Raw genomic sequence first — 18,709 nt, forward strand, 5'->3', positions numbered from 1 at the left:
TGCGCCCAACCAAGCAACTACTTTTGGTTTCTCTTTTTTGTTTTGCATTAAATTTGAGTTGCATATAGGCTGCACCCCCACATTATCATTTCTATTATCAGAGTGATACATTCCAATGGGGTTCTACTGGTTGATATAATCCAATTAGTTTACTGATTGTAAAGTGTGCAGATACATCTCTTTTCTGTACATAATATAGTCAGTAAGACTATATATGTGTAAAATCCCCTGCCAAAAATATCCTGAAAAAAGCGGGAGAAGTCTGCCGAGAAGGGGGCGAGGCTATCTCCCTCAGCACACTGGCGCCATTTCCTCTCACAGCTCCGCTAGAAGGACGCTCCCAAGGCTCTCCCCTGCAGTTTCCAGGCTCAATAGGGTAAAAAAGAGAGGGGGGGCACTAAATTTAGGCGCAAACTGTGTATTATAGCAGCTATAGGGGAAAAATCACTGTGTGTAGTGTGTATCCCTGCATTATATAGCGCTCTGGTGTGTGCTGGCATACTCTCTCTCTGTCTCCCCAAAGGACTTTGTGAGGTCCTGTCCTCAGTCAGAGCATTCCCTGTGTGTGTGCGGTGTGTCGGTACGGCTGTGTCGACATGTTTGATGAGGAGGCTTATGTGGAGGCGGAGCAGGTGCCGATAAATGTGATGTCACCCCCTGCGGGGTCGACACCTGAATGGATGGACATGTGGAAGGAATTACGCGACAGTGTCAAATCCTTACATAAAAGGTTTGACGACATAGCAGATGTGGGACAGCCGACTTCTCAGCCCGTGCCTGCCCAGGCATCTCAAAAGCCATCAGGGGCTCTAAAACGCCCACTACCTCAGATGGCAGACACAGATGTCGACACGGATACTGACTCCAGTGTCGACGACGATGAGACTAGTGTACATTCCAATAGAGCCACTCGTTATATGATTACGGCAATGAAAAATGTGTTGCACATTTCTGATATTACCCCAGGTACCACAAAAAAGGGTATTATGTTTGGGGAGAAAAAGCTACCAGTGGTTTTTCCCCCATCTGATGAATTAAATGAAGTGTGTGAAGAAGCGTGGGCTTCCCCCGATAAGAAACTGGTAATTTCTAAAAAGTTACTAATGGCGTACCCTTTCCCGCCAGAGGACAGGTCACGTTGGGAGACATCCCCTAGGGTGGATAAAGCGCTCACACGTCTGTCAAAAAAGGTGGCACTACCATCTCCGGACACGGCCGCCCTAAAGGAGCCTGCGGATAGAAAGCACTAGGCTATCCTGAAGTCTGTATATACACACTCAGGAATTATACTGAGACCGGCTATTGCTTCAGCATGGATGTGCAGTGCTGCAGCTGCGTGGTCAGATTCCCTGTCGGAAAACATTGATACCCTAGACAGGGACACTATATTGCTAACCGTAGAGCATATTAAAGACGCTGTCTTATACATGAGAGATGCACAGAGGGATATTTGCCGGCTGGCATCTAAAATAAACGCAATGTCCATTTCTGCCAGGAGAGGATTGTGGACTCGGCAGTGGACAGGAGATACAGATTCTAAAAGGCACATGGAAGTTTTGCCTTACAAGGGTGAGGAGTTGTTTGGGGATGGTCTCTCGGACCTCGTTTCCACAGCGACAGCTGGGAAGTCAGCATTTTTACCCCATGTTCCCTCACAGCCAAAGAAAGCACCGTATTATCAGGTACAGTCCTTTCGGCCCCAGAAAGGCAAGCGGGTTAGAGGCGCGTCCTTTCTGCCCAGAGGCAGAGGTAGAGGGAAAAAGCTGCAACATACAGCCAGTTCCCAGGAACAAAAGTCCTCCCCCACTTCCTCTAAGTCCACCGCATGACGCTGGGGCTCCACAGGCGGAGCCAGGTACGGTGGGGGCCCGTCTCAAGAACTTCAGCGACCAGTGGGCTCGCTCACGGGTGGATCCCTGGATTCTACAAGTAGTATCTCAGGGGTACAAGCTGGAATTCGAGACGTCTCTCCCTCGCCGTTTCCTCAAATCTGCCTTGCCGACAGCTCCCCCGGACAGGGAGGCAGTGCTGGAGGCGATTCACAAGCTGTATTCTCAGCAGGTGATAATCAAGGTACACCTCCTTCAACAAGGACGGGGTTACTATTCCACAATGTTTGTGGTACCGAAACCGGACGGTTCGGTGAGACCCATTTTAAATTTAAAATCCTTGAACACTTATATAAGAATGTTCAAGTTCAAGATGGAATCGCTCAGGGCGGTGATTGCAAGCCTGGACGAGGGGGATTACATGGTATCACTGGACATCAAGGATGCTTACCTGCATGTCCCCATTTACCCTCCTCACCAGGAGTACCTCAGATTTGTGGTACAGGACTGTCATTACCAATTCCAGACGTTGCCGTTTGGTCTGTCCACGGCACCGAGGGTATTTACCAAGGTAATGGCCGAAATGATGATACTCCTTCGGAAAAAGGGAGTTTTAATTATCCCATACTTGGACGATCTCCTTATAAAGGCGAGGTCCAGGGAACAGTTGTTGATCAGAGTAGCACTAGCTCGGGAAGTGCTACAACAGCACGGCTGGATCCTGAATATTCCAAAGTCGCAGCTGGTTCCTACAACGCGTCTACTGTTCCTGGGGATGGTTCTGGACACAGAACAGAAAAAAGTGTTTCTCCCGGAGGAGAAGGCCAAGGAGTTGTCATCTCTAGTCAGAGACCTCCTAAAACCAAAACAGGTGTCAGTGCACCACTGCACGCGAGTCCTGGGAAAGATGGTGGCTTCTTACGAAGCAATTCCATTCGGAAGGTTCCATGCAAGGATCTTTCAGTGGGATCTGTTGGACAAGTGGTACGGATCGCATCTTCAGATGCATCGGCTGATAACCCTGTCTTCAAGGGCCAGGGTGTCGCTGCTGTGGTGGCTGCAGAGTGCTCATCTTCTAGAGGGCCGCAGATTCGGCATACAGGACTGAATCCTGGTGACCACGGATGCCAGCCTTCGAGGTTGGGGGGCAGTCACACAGGGAAGAAACTTCCAGGGACAATGGTCGAGTCAGAAGACTTCCCTACACATAAATATTCTGGAACTAAGGGCCATTTACAGTGCCCTAAGTCAGGCAAGACCCCTGCTTCAACACCAGCCGATGCTGATCCAGTCAGACAACATCACGGCGGTCGCCCATGTAAACCGACAGGGCGGCACAAGAAGCAGGATGGCGATGGCAGAAGCCACAAGGATTCTCAGATGGGCGGAAAATCATGTGTTAGCACTGTCAGCAGTGTTCATTCCCGGAGTGGACAACTGGGAAGCAGACTTTCTCAGCAGACACGACCTCCACCCGGGAGAGTGCGGACTTCATCCAGAAGTCTTCCAAATGGTTGTACACCGGTGGGAAAGGCCACAGGTGGACATGATGGCATCCCGCCTCAACAAAAAGCTAAAAAGATATTGCGCCAGGTCAAGGGACCCTCAGGCGATAGCTGTGGACGCTTTAGTGACACCGTGGGTGTACCAGTCGTTTTATGTGTTCCCTCCTCTTCCTCTCATACCCAAGGTACTGAGGATAATAATAAGAAGGAGAAGAGTAAGAACTATAATCATTGTTCCGGATTGGCCAAGAAGAGCTTGGTACCCAGAACTTCAAGAAATGATATCAGAGGAACCATGGCCTCTGCCGCTCAGACAGGACCTGCTGCAGCAGGGACCCTGTCTGTTCCAAGACTTACCGCGACTGCGTTTGACGGCATGGCGGTTGAACGCCGGATCCTGAAGGAAAAGGGCATTCCGGAGGAAGTCATCCCTACGCTGATTAAAGCTAGGAAGGAGGTGACCGCAAACCATTATCACCGCATATGGCGAAAATATGTTGCGTGGTGTGAGGCCAGAAGGGCCCCAACGGAGGAATTTCAGCTGGGTCGATTTCTGCACTTCCTACAGTCAGGGGTAACTATGGGCCTCAAATTAGGTTCCATTAAGGTCCAGATTTCGGCTCTGTCGATTTTCTTCCAAAAAGAACTGGCTTCACTGCCTGAAGTTCAGACGTTTGTTAAAGGAGTGCTGCATATTCAGCCCCCTTTTGTGCCTCCAGTGGCACCTTGGGATCTCAACGTGGTGTTGGATTTCCTTAAGTCACATTGGTTTGAGCCACTTAAAACCGTGGAACTAAAATATCTCACGTGGAAAGTGGTCATGCTGTTGGCCTTGGCTTCGGCCAGGCGTGTGTCAGAATTGGCGGCTTTGTCATGTAAAAGCCCTTATCTGATTTTCCATATGGATAGGGTGGAATTGAGGACTCGTCCCCAATTACTTCCTAAGGTGGTATCAGCTTTTCATTTGAACCAACCTATTGTGGTGCCTGCGGCTACTAAGGACTTGGAGGATTCCAAGTTGCTGGACGTAGTCAGGGCCCTGAAAATATATGTTTCCAGGACGGCTGGAGTCAGGACAACTGACTCGCTATTTATCCTGTATGCGCCCAACAAGCTGGGTCTGTAGTACGATTCAACTTGCACATTCTGCAGCTGGACTGCCGCATCCTAAATCTGTAAAAGCCCATTCCACGAGGAAAGTGGGCTCTTCTTGGGCTGCTGCCCGAGGGGTCTCGGCGTTACAACTTTGCCGAGCTGCTACTTGGTCGGGTTCAAACACATTTGCTAAATTCTACAAGTTTGATACCCTGGCTGAGGAGGACCTTGAGTTTGCTCATTCGGTGCTGCAGAGTCATCCGCACTCTCCCGCCCGTTTGGGAGCTTTGGTATAATCCCCATGGTCCTTACGGAGTCCCCAGCATCCACTAGGACGTCAGAGAAAATAAGAATTTACTCACCGGTAATTCTATTTCTCGTAGTCCGTAGTGGATGCTGGGCGCCCATCCCAAGTGCGGATTGTCTGCAATACTTGTATATAGTTATTGCCTAACTAAAGGGTTATTGTTTGGAGCCATCTGTTTGAGAGGCTCAGTTGTTATTCATACTGTTCACTGGGTATAGTATCACAAGTTGTACGGTGTGATTGGTGTGGCTGGTATGAGTCTTACCTGGGATTCCAAATCCTTTCCTTATTGTGTCAGCTCTTCTGGGCACAGTTTTCCTAACTGAGGTCTGGAGGAGGGGCATAGAGGGAGGAGCCAGTGCACACCAGGTAGTCCTAAATCTTTCTTAGTTGTGCCCAGTCTCCTGCGGAGCCGCTATTCCCCATGGTCCTTACGGAGTCCCCAGCATCCACTACGTACTACGAGAAATAGAATTACCGGTGAGTAAATTCTTATTTTTTTGACATCCTCTCTTAACTAAAAAAAAAATTCCTAAAAATCTGAGATGGATGGTGAACACACCTGGTTGAACTGACATTGAATGACCCATATGTTATTGCATGCATCTTAAAAGCAGGCTACGCTATTACAATTCATAAAAGTTTTGAGAAATAACTCTGAAACAGATCTAGCCAACATACAGTTGGAGGAGATAGAGATTCAGTTCAGTCAAAGGTGCTATTCTCGAAAGTTTGTTAAGTCTTGCCTAGCTAATGCATGAATAAAACTTCAATCAGGACTTAATGCCAGAACACAAGACCGTAAATTACAACATCATATTATCTTAACCTCTAGTGGATGGTACACATACCACCACAATCAAGAAAATAGTTGACATATCATTAGATAATGATTTGACACTATATTAAGGAGAGAAAAAAAACACTTTACATAAGGGCCCAATTTTGAAAAATCAGTATGCTTTTGTCTGCATTTGGTCAACCATCACTCATCAGTACATCAAGATTTTGCCACTGGTTGTACAAATAAGCCAGTAGCTAAACAGTTTCTGAAGAAAGGGCACTTAGTGACAGCAATACATTGTTTGATAATAGGTTGTCAGCCTTTCCTAGAAAGAGAAAGTGAAGAACTACAGTAGCTTAAAAATCTTTTATGTGTACACTAGGGGGCTAAATTTACAAATCTCTTGCAATATTTTTATCCAGTAGGGGGTGTTTTGTTACACATCCAACTAATCAGCATCTTTATATGAAGAACATTTTCAGCTTTTTAATTATACTAGTAATATGTAACTTTTACATGCATTATTTTGATTTTGAGGGCAGTATTCAATTCTTTTCACCCACTTCCACACCCGTTCTGTTTCTACCCTCGGGGGCATGGTATCATCATTTCAGCTCACTACCCCCGGAGTAGCGAGGTACCCAACCCTTTACACAGCTAGACCTGATTACTATAAGTGCGATATGTGCATTAATGGGGATCATTTTAGAAAGGAGATTGGGCGTGATATATCAATTGAATACCGCCCTTATTTATATTTTTGTTTATCTTGCAGTTTGTTTTTTTGTGAGCTTTGTATTCTTTATAAATGTTCTATATACGATGATGTTGCTGAGGCCCTTATGCTGCATTATAAAAAAAATACCCCAGTGGTTCATTTTAGCAATCAAATTTTAAAAAAATCTCTAAGGTAACCTCTTACACAAGAGTGCTGTATAGTGCTGTTGATACGGAGATGGTCAATAAAGTATGTTTCTTTCTTTGTCAAGTTTAAGTTGCTTTCCTGCCCCAATTCTCGATTGTGTTTTAACAGTTTTTGCCACGTCTGACTGACATGAATAGGTTGTTTTACTTTCTACTCTAAAGATGCCGTTCTAGCCTTTCTGTGCGGTGTACACATGCATAGACAACGTTGACAATTATTGTGTGTGGTACAGTATAAGTACTCCGACAAATATAATTTATTTGTTATCTGTCTTTATCTTCACCATTGATGTAGGGTGATGTTGAATTTGAGAAAGGTCCAACATGGACTGAAATATAGCCTGGTAATGTCATTTGACAAACCATACTTTTAAAGCTACAGATGGGTCCATGTTTATCTTGACCTTTAATAGGATTAACTGAGACTGGGCAGTCGGATTTAAACCCCTGCTGTAATGACTTAATCCCCTGCTTTATTGTTCTCTGTATTGTATTGCAGCTGAGAACAATAGATGAAGAGTGTATGTTAATAAACCATGTTGTGCTCAGGTGCAGTAAACTAGCCAAGATAACCGTGTATCAATCTGGTATGGCAGCCAGCTGAGTGTGAGTAGGCCAAATGGTGCCTTATTGAAGCTAGTGAGTTACCTGAAAGGAACCAGACATGACTGAGAGTATTTAAACAAGAGACTTTGTTGCAGACTAGCTGCCCATATAGAGACGGGCTAAGCAGTGAGGCAGGGACGTGCAGTCAGGGGAGGCAGTGCCTCCCCTGTCATTAATGATTAAAATAATACAAAGAAGATATTTATGACAAATATTCTGTGTCATAAGTATCTCCTTGATATTTATTTAATAATATTTATTTAATAATGTCTAAATGGGGTTGGGAGGCACCGATCGTGGTGCCTCCCATTATGAATGGGATAGGGGCAGGATCGGGGGCGGGTGCGGGCATGGTCAAGCCACGGGCTGTAAAAGCCCATTCAAAATCTATTACAAAGCGGCACCTACTAAAAGTGCCGCTTTGCTACAGGGACGTGCTTTCAACCCATGAAAGCACGTCCCTGTAAGTGAGGCCACAGAGATTGGCCAGCGGATCCATCACTTGATCTGCTGTCATCACTGTGGGCGCGGCGGAACACGGCGGAGGTGCGGGCTGCAGAGGCGGCGTGACGTGGTGGAGGTGCGGGCGACATTGGCGGTGGGATGCGGCGGAGCGTGACCTGGCGGAGATAGCCATAGTGGCAGGCAGGGATCCCAGATCCCTGCCTGCCATTCTGCAGAGATGGTAGCGGAGTGGTACCAGCTTCAAAAATGGCGCCTCAGCGTCCTTTTTGAAATTCTAGATGGCCACCTCAAGCCAATCACGGCTCGCCGCGTCATCACCACGCCCCCTCTGGCTGACTTATATAAGTCAGCGCGAGGCAGTGGCAACAGTTCGACGGCGTAGAGGGAGCAGTAAAGAGCTCCAGAAGATAGAAGACGCAGGAAGTCCTGGCTGGGAGGCAGCTATGCAAAAGAGCTTAACAGCCGCCGCCCACCAGGTGAAGAAGCCGGAAGCCCTGGGGAGGCGTTGGCCATGCAAAAGAGCTTAATGGCCACCGCCTCCCAGGTGAAAACGGCAGAGGAAGACGCATGAAGCCCTGGGAAGGCTGCAGCCATGCAAAAGAGCTAAAAGGCTGCCGCCTCCTAGGTGAAGACGCCAGAAGCCATGGGAAGGCGGCGGTCTCCCAAGTGAAGACACTGGAAGCCCTAGGAAGGAGGTGGCCATGCAAAAGAGCTTAAAGGACGCCGCTCCCAGGTGAAGACCCTGAATAATAAAACTTTAAAAAAAACATGTGTTGTAATTTATTTTAATATTTTCTTTACAGGCGGACTACAGGTGCCAGCGGGCCCTTTATGTCCGGATATGCTGGCATTTGTGGTTCTCAAAGTGCCGGCATGCCAGGGCAGGCATGCTGGGACCTGTAGGCCACCTGTAAAGAACAATATTATCCTGCCATGAACCCCGCACCCACCGCCACCAGGGGCACGGGGCATAGCACTGGGCTATCAGCCCAGTGCTGGTTGTTGCTCGGGAGGTTGGACCCCAATTTTATTTTCTGGGGCCCCACTTTCTGAGGAATTCCAGCCCTGGGCTGACTGGCTTGGGGGGGGTCTTTAATGTTATGGAAGGGGGACCCCACACTGAGTGTCTCCCCTTCTATGGCATTACCCCTCCTGGCTGGTTCAGCCCAGTGCTGGTATTAGTGATATATGGGGGACTACATTTTTTGTTTTTAATTCTCTAAGGGGGCGGTTTGGTTAGCTGTCAGTGCCTCCCCAGCATCTGTCCTCACCGCACATCACTGCAGTGAGGTAGTGCCCTACACGGGGCCTTGTTTATTTTATGTTTATTTGTGATGGCAGTAAAGCATTATTTCATTTATTCACTGGAGCAGCTCTGTGTGGACCCTGATTAGGCACCTAGACTGCACTAATACACCCCTCTACCGTGCAAATTTTCCCACATCAGCACAATGGTTCTTGTTTGTCCGTCTTTTCCGCTTAATTTGTTATATAACCGGAGTCTGCGCAGAGTGCTGTTAGCCCCTGAGGAAAACTACTCCTCTGTTGTTGAAACAGCTGTCGGGCTGTAACTGATGTACTGATGCACATATATACCTGATGTGAGAATTAAAGAAAACCCTTTTTTCTTCCTAAACGTGAGTGCTGCTTTTTCTTTTTTTCATTTGGAAAAATTCTTCCTAAACGTGAGTGCTGCCTTTTCTTTTTTCATTTGGAAAAAGTGAGTGTGTGTGTGTGTGTGTGTGTGTGTGTGTGTGTGTGTGTGTGTACATATGTGTGTGTACATATGTGTGTGTGTATAAATATATATATATATATGTGTGTATTGTATATATATATAATAGTGTTCACTCTAGCCTTCTTTCGCGGGGCGCTGTGCCCTGCCCCTTTTCTGAGTGTCAGAATGCGCCCTGCCCGTTTTTGCCCGCCCTGCTGATTACTAAAGGACTGCCGGGCTGCACTGAAACTTCTCCCACCGCGCTGCCACTCCTCTCACAGCGCTGTCAGCGATGTCACTCCTCCCTGCCACGCTGTCACTGCTCCCGTCGTGCTGCCACGCCTCCCTGCCGCTGCCTCAGGCTTGTCGCGCTAATGCTCTCGGGTCTCGGCAATACTGTAGGCTGCTGGTGAGATGAGGAGGGCTGGGGTTGCCTCTCCCGCCGAGGCAAACCCAGCCCTCCTCTGTGTACATGACCCTATAAAAGAGGACGCCAGGTAGGATCAGTGTGGCGGCCTTTTTCATCCAGCTCCACGGTGTGTGAGGGGGGGGACCAGCACGCTCACTCCCGCAGCATCAGCCCCCAGTAAGTTGAATTGACACACAAACATCATCTAAGACTAGTGCTGCCAGACTAAGCTATTTATCCTACTGTATATAGGTCGCCTGGTGCCCCTTTAATTTTAATCTGGCAGCACTCAACTAATCTTATAGTTTAATGAACTATATAAACCTTATTGAGACACTTCAGAAATAAACTGGCAACACATGAATGTTATATAAACCAACCTGGGACACCTTTGCTTCAATCTGACAGCACATTTAAAATACGATGTGCTGCCAGTTTATTTCTGAAGTGTCTCAATCAGGTTTATATAGCAACACGTGCTGTCAGTTTAATTCTTAAAGTGTCTCAATAGGGTTTATATAGCAATATGTGCTGCCAGTTTTTTCTGAAGTGTCTCAATAGGGTTTATATAGCAACACGTGTTGCCAGTTTAATTCTGAAGTGTATCAATAGGGTTTATATAACAACACGTGCTGCCAGTTTAATTCCGAAGTGTCTCAATAGGGTTTATATAGCAACATGTGCTGCCAGTTTAATTCTGAAGTGTCTCAATAGGATTTATATAGTTTAATAAACTATATAAACCCTATTGAGACACTTCAGAAATAAACTGGCAGCACATGAATGTTATATAAACCATTCTGGGACACCTTTGCTTCAATCTGACGGCACATTTAAACTTAAAATGTGCTGTCAGATTGAAGCGAATGTGTCCCAGGATGGTTTATAAAATACAATGTGCTGCCAGTTTAAGACACCTGCATACATATTACAGTATGTACATCATTTTGCCCTTCTAAATTAAAATGTCCCCTCCCCAAGGTCAGCACCCTGCCCTAAAAAAATCCTGGAGTGAACACTATATATATATATATATATATATATATATATATATATATATATATATAGTGTGTGTGTGTGTGTATATATATTTATATTATAGTGAAAAGGATCACTTACGCTGGATACAGTACAAGTAGTTTCCTTAGTTTCTTGATTTCTTCAGCAGGTAGGCAGCAGCACGACAGTGCCAGGCAGCAGCATACAGTTCATAGCTTAGTAACACACAGGCATCAAACAAGTTGGTATAACAATCATCTGGGTTACTGGTTGCCTATCAGAAGCATTAACCTACTGCACAAACACATTTGGTAATAAATAGCCCAGCTGTGTCTTACAACAGATTAAGCCAAAACGTGGAGTGGATTTCATCAGATCTGCTGCTCCAACCCTGTGAAAGCCTAACATTCCACATTAATCTCATGTGGAATCATGATGTCCATGCCACACTCCTTTCCCCTTAGCTTCTTCGGCAAGTTCTCTGTCTCACTAACATCTATTTGTGCCATCCATCAGGGAACACAATCCTTTATCACCTTTCAGAATTCACCTTCCTCCCCTCTTCCTCCTTCCCTTGCTTCACCATAGGTTTGCTTGGAGGACCGAGACCCACAAACTTTCTGGAAAGGACATCAGCATTGAAGTGCTGTTTCCCCTGATGATGCTGCACCTCAGATTTGGCTGGATTCAAAGCCAAATACCAGCAGGTCACACAGGCATTCACTTCTGTGTGTGCATCCACTGTAAGTGTGCATGATCGGTAATTAGCCAGAATTCTCGCCCTAACAGGTAATACTTCAGCAATTCCACCACCCACAAGAAAAGAAACAAATAATTCCAGCGCGTCACTAACACCTAACTCATACAATTTGGGTCGTATGTGCTGAAATAAGCAGCTCTCAACTGGACAGTACTGACCTGTCCACACACAAAACAGCACAAAGGATGATAATATATTATCAGAGAGCGCTTGTAGCTAAATATATCAAATTTATTACATATATAACACAATAAAATAAACACATGTGCACATAAAAATAAATAATTAATTCAAAAATTCCCCCTGCTGCAGCGGATTGAGTTTGACCGGATGCTTATATTATGTCCAAATTAAAGTGCTTATTGTGACCTTATTCTCAGTAAAGAGTCCCGAACAATATGCAGTCCTTTTTAGGAATAATTGATGATGCTTGCTGTTTAAATCCAGCTGTAAGTGTTTTTCACATACTCATAGAGATCTCCTTATGTGTCAGATAGGAGCCGGCTTTCCACTCCCGTTACTTAATGCCGCTGAGCGGCCAGGTGCTTTGGATACTTATACTTTAGTATCTATTTCAACTGACTTTTTTCATCCACTCTCACTGCGCTAGATAGGGCCACATTTGCAAGATTGTCCACTTTACTCACAGCCAGGAGTGGATCCGTTTAGTATCCGTGGACGGCCCCCGTTGTCAGTCACAGCCACAGTCGAGAGAGGCACCTTCCTTGGTTGCGGGGTGCACCGGAGGATCTCTAGAGACGGTTAACATCCACACACGGACAGTAGCACCAAAGGATATTGCTCAACCGAAAACCGCTGGTAGTAGGAAGGACATCAGTATGGAATAAGCCCCAGTCCTTACGCGTTTCTCCGCAATTGTCAGTGTGCGGTTTCGTCACTTTATCGCCAGCTACTCCTGCTCCACAGTTGAGTACTTGCGTTCTCTGGGCAGCAATTTCTGGCTTTGTAGAGTATAGGTTTCTCTCCCTCATCTAGCTCTTGCTGCACCTAATCCAGTCCCAGAGGCATTGGTCTACAACAGAAACTGCTTCCTTAAATCAGGAGCTTGCCGGCTTGGTGCACAAGGCTTGCCTTAAATATTCCTAAGCAGTTTCTGCTGGCCTAGGCCAGATTATTTTGTCTGAGGACGGTCTCTTAAGGTACTCTGTTAGTGGAGCCTCACTAGTGACAGTCACATATGAATCTATGGTAATAGCTCATCAGACCAAGTAATGTTCTAAATTACATTTAGGTTTAGGACGTGTGAAGACTCTTTCCACCTTACTGGGCTGAGGTTTAAATTGCCCTTTGCCCATAATATCCCCAAATATTTAGCCTCCACCATTCTGATGGCACACTTTTTCGGGTTAGCGGTGAATCCATTTGCTCGTAGGGACTGTAACACAGCCTCTATCTTTGGAAGGTGTGACTCCCAGACTGCACTAAAAATGACGGTATCATCCAAATATGGTACCGCATAATCAATGTTTGCAATAAGTTTTACATATGTTTTAATGTCCGGGCAATTGGGCTATAATTGGACATAATAAATGGGTTTTTTTACCAGGTTTTGGCAATACTATTATTCGGGCTTCTAGCATCATCCACACTCCGAAGCATGGTTGAAAACCGATGTAAGAGGAATCAGGGAATCTTTTAAACATTTATAAAATCTATTGGCATACCCATCATGGCCTGGGGCTTAATCTAATGGCAATGTGTCAATAACTAAACCTATTTCCTTCTAAGACCACGGTCTCTCAAGGTTCTGGAAGGTTTCAGAATTTATTGAGGGGAGATTAATTTCTTTTAGGAAGGGTTCGATGACCTCAGGTGTAGGTTGAGGTGTTGAAGGGTCATCCTTAGATTGTAAAGAGCCGAATAATAGCTAACGCTTTTGCCAGCTATGTAGTATGGGTCTGATACTTTAATGGAGTTTAGATTAATTGCGTTCACATCCTCTCTAGCTAATTTCCCTCTTAATTTCCTAGCCAACATCCTACTAGCCCTGTCTCCTTGCACATAAAATTTCTGGTTTCATTTGAATAGGTTTCTGTGTACTTCTCTAAGGGACAATTTATTCAGTTCTTGGGTTTTAAGAAGATCACGTTAAATTTTCTTATTAAAAGGGGAGGATTTAAATTGATGGTCTTAGTCTGTAAGGTGTACTTCTAAATTACAATACTGTAGGTGTGCTTCTAAGAGGGTGTGCCTTCTAAGAGGAACACTGTATATAAATCAAAAAGATCAAGGTGGTTTGTAATATAGCTAATAATCTTTTAAACATTACTTTCTATGAGAAATAAGAAATTTAAAGGTCTTCGAGGGAATAAAACATGGTAATTGAGTTAATGAGTCAAAGCAATATCAAAAGGCCTACTTCTAAGCACGCAATATAATTGTAGTAGAACAGTCCTCCATTTTAAGGCTCTGGGGAGCTTTAATTGAAATGTCCTCTAAGTTCCATGAAACAAGCAATTGTTATCTCGCTTCCGGTGATGTAACCACTGTAGTGGTGCCATTCCGTCTGATGAGATGCTTTGTAGGGAAGCCAACCCTGTACGGGATATCCGCTTTCTGTAGTGCCTTGCCACTGGGCGTACAGTTTGCTTTCTGTCGTGGGCACAAGAACCAGTACCTTGTCTCCTGGTTTAAAAAACCGGTTGACTGCGGTAATGTCATAACTACATTTATTATGCTGCTGAGCCCTAGCCATATGTTCGTTCAGAAGTGTGACAATTTACCTCAAACGGCCATACAGTTGGGACACAAACAAAATGATTTTAGGTCCTTGACAGATCTGTTGCTCCCACCCTTCCTTTAACAGATCTAAAATCCCTCTGGGCTGTCTCCCATAGAGCAGTACGAAGGGACTAAACCCTATAGAAGATTGGGGCACCACTTGGGCTGCAAACATTCAATAAGGTATGGTTAGGTCCCAATCTTTCTTTTTCTGAGAAACCGCCCTTTTTATCATCTGCTTAAGGGCCTGGTTAAAGCATTCGACGAGGCAGTTCCGTCTGTAGGTGGTAAACCGAGGTGGTAATTATGTCCACCTTTTAACAGGCGACATAGGCCTCTCATCAATTTGGATACAAAAGTGGTACCTTGGTCCATCAGTTCCTCCTTTGGTATTCCCAAATGGGTATATAGCATCAACAACTCCCAGGCAATAGTGCTACGTTTTATATTACGTAATGGTATGGCTTCCGGGTACCTAGTGGCATAATCTACTATCACTAATATGTATTGATGCCCCCAAGCATATTTTTCCACCGGGCCTACCAGATCCAGATTAAAGCACTGAAAAGGGAAGGGAACCAAAGGTGACATAAACTGCTGGGGTGCTGTCTTCTGACACACTAGGCATTGACAGTATTTCTTTACAGCTGCATGAATGCCTGCCCATAAGAACCTTAACTGTATGCACTGGAGAGTTTTCTCCTCCCCACAGATGCGTGTGTGCTGCCCTTAATACCAACTGCTTGTGTTTCTGGGGTACAAACAATTAGTCTACCCTGCAAATTAGCTACATGATACAACAAATCACTTTTCAATACTTAATATGGTACACCTTCTGGTGGCAAAATACCAACTATTTTACCATTAGCACAACCACATTTTCATTTGCCTTAATCAAGTTTCCATCATCTTGTTGGTCTTGTCCTGTAAAGACACTTGCTCACCAATGGGAAACCAGTGTGCCTCGGTCTCATTTTCTTCTTGCCGTTCACTGGCAGAGAAGGATTTTGCAGTCACCAAGCTTATGGTATTCCGTAGATCACGACTCCTGGGACATCTCAGCCGCTGTCCATTTGTTGACGTCATGCCATGTAACCACTTAGCAATGGAACATCACTGCCCAAGATCAGCGGATAAGGTGGTCTGGGGGTATCTGCAGCTACCACTTTTAATAGTTGTCCTTTTACTACTAAATGTAGCTGCACTCGTGGACATTCCTCTACTACCCTACACAGCACCTTACAGGAGGTAAAACCTGTCCAGCCCCCAGAAGAATCAGGTTAGCAGAGATGATGGTCGGTTCACTGCCAGTTTCAACTAATGCCCAGATCTCCCGACCTTTCACTTGTACCATCTTCCAAAACAGGGTGGTTTCTGGCTGAGAAATACTTCCAGCAGCCATGCTGACCACAGGTTGAGTTGTTCTTCCCGTACTGAAATTCATTGGCTCCCAGTGCTTTGGGCAGTCCCGGTGTATATGACTGGGCTTGCTGCAATCAAAACATACCTCCTCCATATCACCTAATTTTTCCTCTTTGTGGACATACTGTTGTGCTAGTTTTAACCAAAAGCAAATTAAGACAACATCATATGTGCACTTTATCTCTCACTGGCCACTTCACAAATAACACACTAGGTAAGACTGCTGCTTTTAAATCATTTACCCAGGAGAAAACAACTTTTAAAGCTTCTGACAGACTGCCAACTTACTTACAGTAAGCCAGTTTCCTGGGTTACTTTGCAATATAAATTGTCCAGCAATAGTGGTTTCTGTTTGGGTGCCAAATGTGAAAAGGATCATGTACGCTGGATACAGTACAAGTAGTTTATTTTTTCAGCAGGTAGACAGCAGAATTACATTAGCAGACAGCAGCATACAATTCACAGTTTAGTAACACACAGACTTCAAACAATTTGGTATAACAATCCACATGGTGCCCAACGTAACCCCACACCCCCAGTCCTATCGTCTGGGTGACTGGTTCACTATAAGAAACATTGAACTACCCCACAAACACATATTTAAAGGTAGCAACAGGCTCCGCCAAAACCTGGACTGGATGCCATCAGACCTGCTGCTGCTGCTCCAACCCTGTGAAAGCCTGCCATTCCACATTAGCCTCATGCAGAATCATGCTGTCCCTACCAATATATACTGTGTGTTATTTGAATGCATCAATATTAAAAATAACTTTCATACCCAACTTTCATCTGCAGATATTAATACACCCCCTTCACAGATAGTTACTTGTTCTTGAAGTCTTTAAGTTGAAGGTGTCTCTCCAGTCTTGATTGTTGCAAATCAGCAGGAGGGATGGGAAAAGCAATGGGCAGTGACTCAGACAGTAGAATGATGGGAATTGACAGGAGCAGGGAAAGGGAGGTTCTGAGGCTGGTAGCTCAGCATCATGAGTGTAATGCAGCCACTCGACCAGTGCCTGTAATATGCATTAAGAAGTTAGACAGCGTGATCAGTGAGACCTATCACACTTAAAAGTGTCAACTGTGTAGGGAACTCCACTGCTAGATCTGTCAGAATGTATGCAGTGGTCGGTGCATCTACAACATACAATAAGTCATTGACCGCTCAGTCTGTGTAAAAGACATACTGGTGGTGGGTGTCACAGACAGTCCACTGAAGGATCCACCAGGCCCTAGGTGGCTGCCTACAGTGCCTTGTGGGTGAACCAGCACTGGCTTCAGGTAGCCTTAAATAAATGTAATACTTTTTTTTTATTAAAAGGAACAAAATAATTATTTACATTTCTGTTATGTTTTACAGAGTATATAAAAAGTGGTTATCTACAGATGACAGCCATAGGTATTAAGAACAACAAAGAACATGCTCCTCTTGTGGGTAAAGTCGACTTTCTGTGGGACACGCTATCATTTAGTGGCAGTATACAGGTAAATCTCATTTCTAACAACATTGCTCAAATCACCTGCTATAAAATTATATATTTTTTTTGTCTAAATACTATTTATTTTAAAAGGTATTAATACAAAATCATTAAAATATTGTATTGCTTTTTGTTTTTTTAAGGAACACAGTTTTAGTAAAGAACCAATAGTAAGCATTATTATTTTTGTTTATGTTCTAATGTTTAATTTTACAGAACTGCTTTATGATGGATGTTACCCTTTTGGATGAAACAGATACACCATATTGGTGTTTCAGTTCTGCAGTTGAGCTGTGTCCAAACAAATTCCCTGAAACGCTCTATGACTTCATGGGGCAGAGCTTTAATCTGAACTACAAAGACTCAGTGGGAAGGGTTTATGCTGAACTTATTTGGATGAAAGAAACAGAGGAATATTATTTAATAAACTTAAAACTCTATTTAAATACAGAGAAAGTGAACAGCTATTTTGGCACAAACTACACAGTAAGTAAGAATGTCCTTGTCTATTTTGATGGTCGATTCTTTTGAAATATTTAAATGTATCAGATCATTTTACATAAAAAAATCTATGTAATAAGCAATTTTCAATGTTTATGTAAACACTAAAATAACCAGACATGACAAAATATTGTAGCACTCAGGCAACAGTTGGTCGAACATTGGAGCCAAATGTATATTTTGCAGAAAGAAAGGAAGATATGTAGCAGTTTCTGAAAAAGAAGGTGGAATGCAAAGAATATTTTTTTTCTTTTTAATATCCCCCATTTTCTTTCTAATTACTGAATCTTTGAGATGAGCCAGAACTTGCATCTTAAGCATTTAGGGCTCATAAATAGAATTTTAAAAGTAAGAGATATGTCATTTTTGTTTTCAATTTCGAAATCCTATAATTATGATGATGCACACATTGTGATACATTTTGAACATTTAAACTTATCACATTCTGCACGTTAGCAAGGTTTAACTTTTGATATAGTGAAACCAAAACTAGTATCATTAGTGGCCAGTTGCCATTGTTTATTGGATTTGTTATTTTAAAACTTCAACAACTATATTTTCAAATTTGATAGACACATGCCATTTTAATCTATAGATCACAAGTAGATTGGCTAAAAGCAACTTTTATATAAGCATATTTTCTTCTGCCAATAGGCAACATATACTTAAATAATTTTCAGATCATCTGTCAGTTGGGGGATATAATGTTAATTTAAAAAGATGTCCCAAACATATATACAACACACTAGATCACAAAATAAATAATGGTACAATCGGAACATTTGTCAACAGAACAGTTGTCATTCATAAACAATAATGGATTAAAAAAACTGATAAAACATATAAAGAATTCTGTTCCAAAGAGGGATGTATACTTGTTTGCCAAAAATCGACCTTTCTTTTGATGTAAATGAGAATTTAGTTTGAATTTGTCCACATCAATCGATGACCTCTCACCCAGCTTATCAAAGTTTTAAAAGTTCTGAAGGTTAAATTGAAAGATTGAAATTTCTTCATGACCCAACTAAAATGCTCCGTGATTACAGAAATTGACAGGAAGCAGTTAGTTTCCCGGCGGTCAGGATACAGAGGCTCGGAATCCCCATTCGGGGGGTGGTCAACGCCATAAACTAGCTAATAAATTAGCGTGGCAAGTGCAGCAAACC

General features: G+C 43.9%; 1 protein-coding gene across 4 annotated transcripts in view; it reads left to right on the forward strand.

Moving 5' to 3' along the window:
* Positions 1-18,709, forward strand: part of FBXO15 (F-box protein 15) — a 660,886-nt gene that overhangs the window by 619,439 nt on the left and 22,738 nt on the right. For all 4 annotated transcript variants that reach the window (XM_063923380.1, XM_063923382.1, XM_063923379.1 and 1 more), the window contains exons 10-11: positions 16,925-17,049; positions 17,259-17,528. In XM_063923380.1, coding sequence (XP_063779450.1) covers positions 16,925-17,049; positions 17,259-17,528 — 395 coding nt within the window. The remainder of the gene's footprint in view (positions 1-16,924; positions 17,050-17,258; positions 17,529-18,709) is intronic.

This window comes from Pseudophryne corroboree, chromosome 5 (genome assembly GCF_028390025.1).
Source record: "Pseudophryne corroboree isolate aPseCor3 chromosome 5, aPseCor3.hap2, whole genome shotgun sequence".
NCBI classification, from domain to species: Eukaryota; Metazoa; Chordata; class Amphibia; order Anura; family Myobatrachidae; genus Pseudophryne; species Pseudophryne corroboree.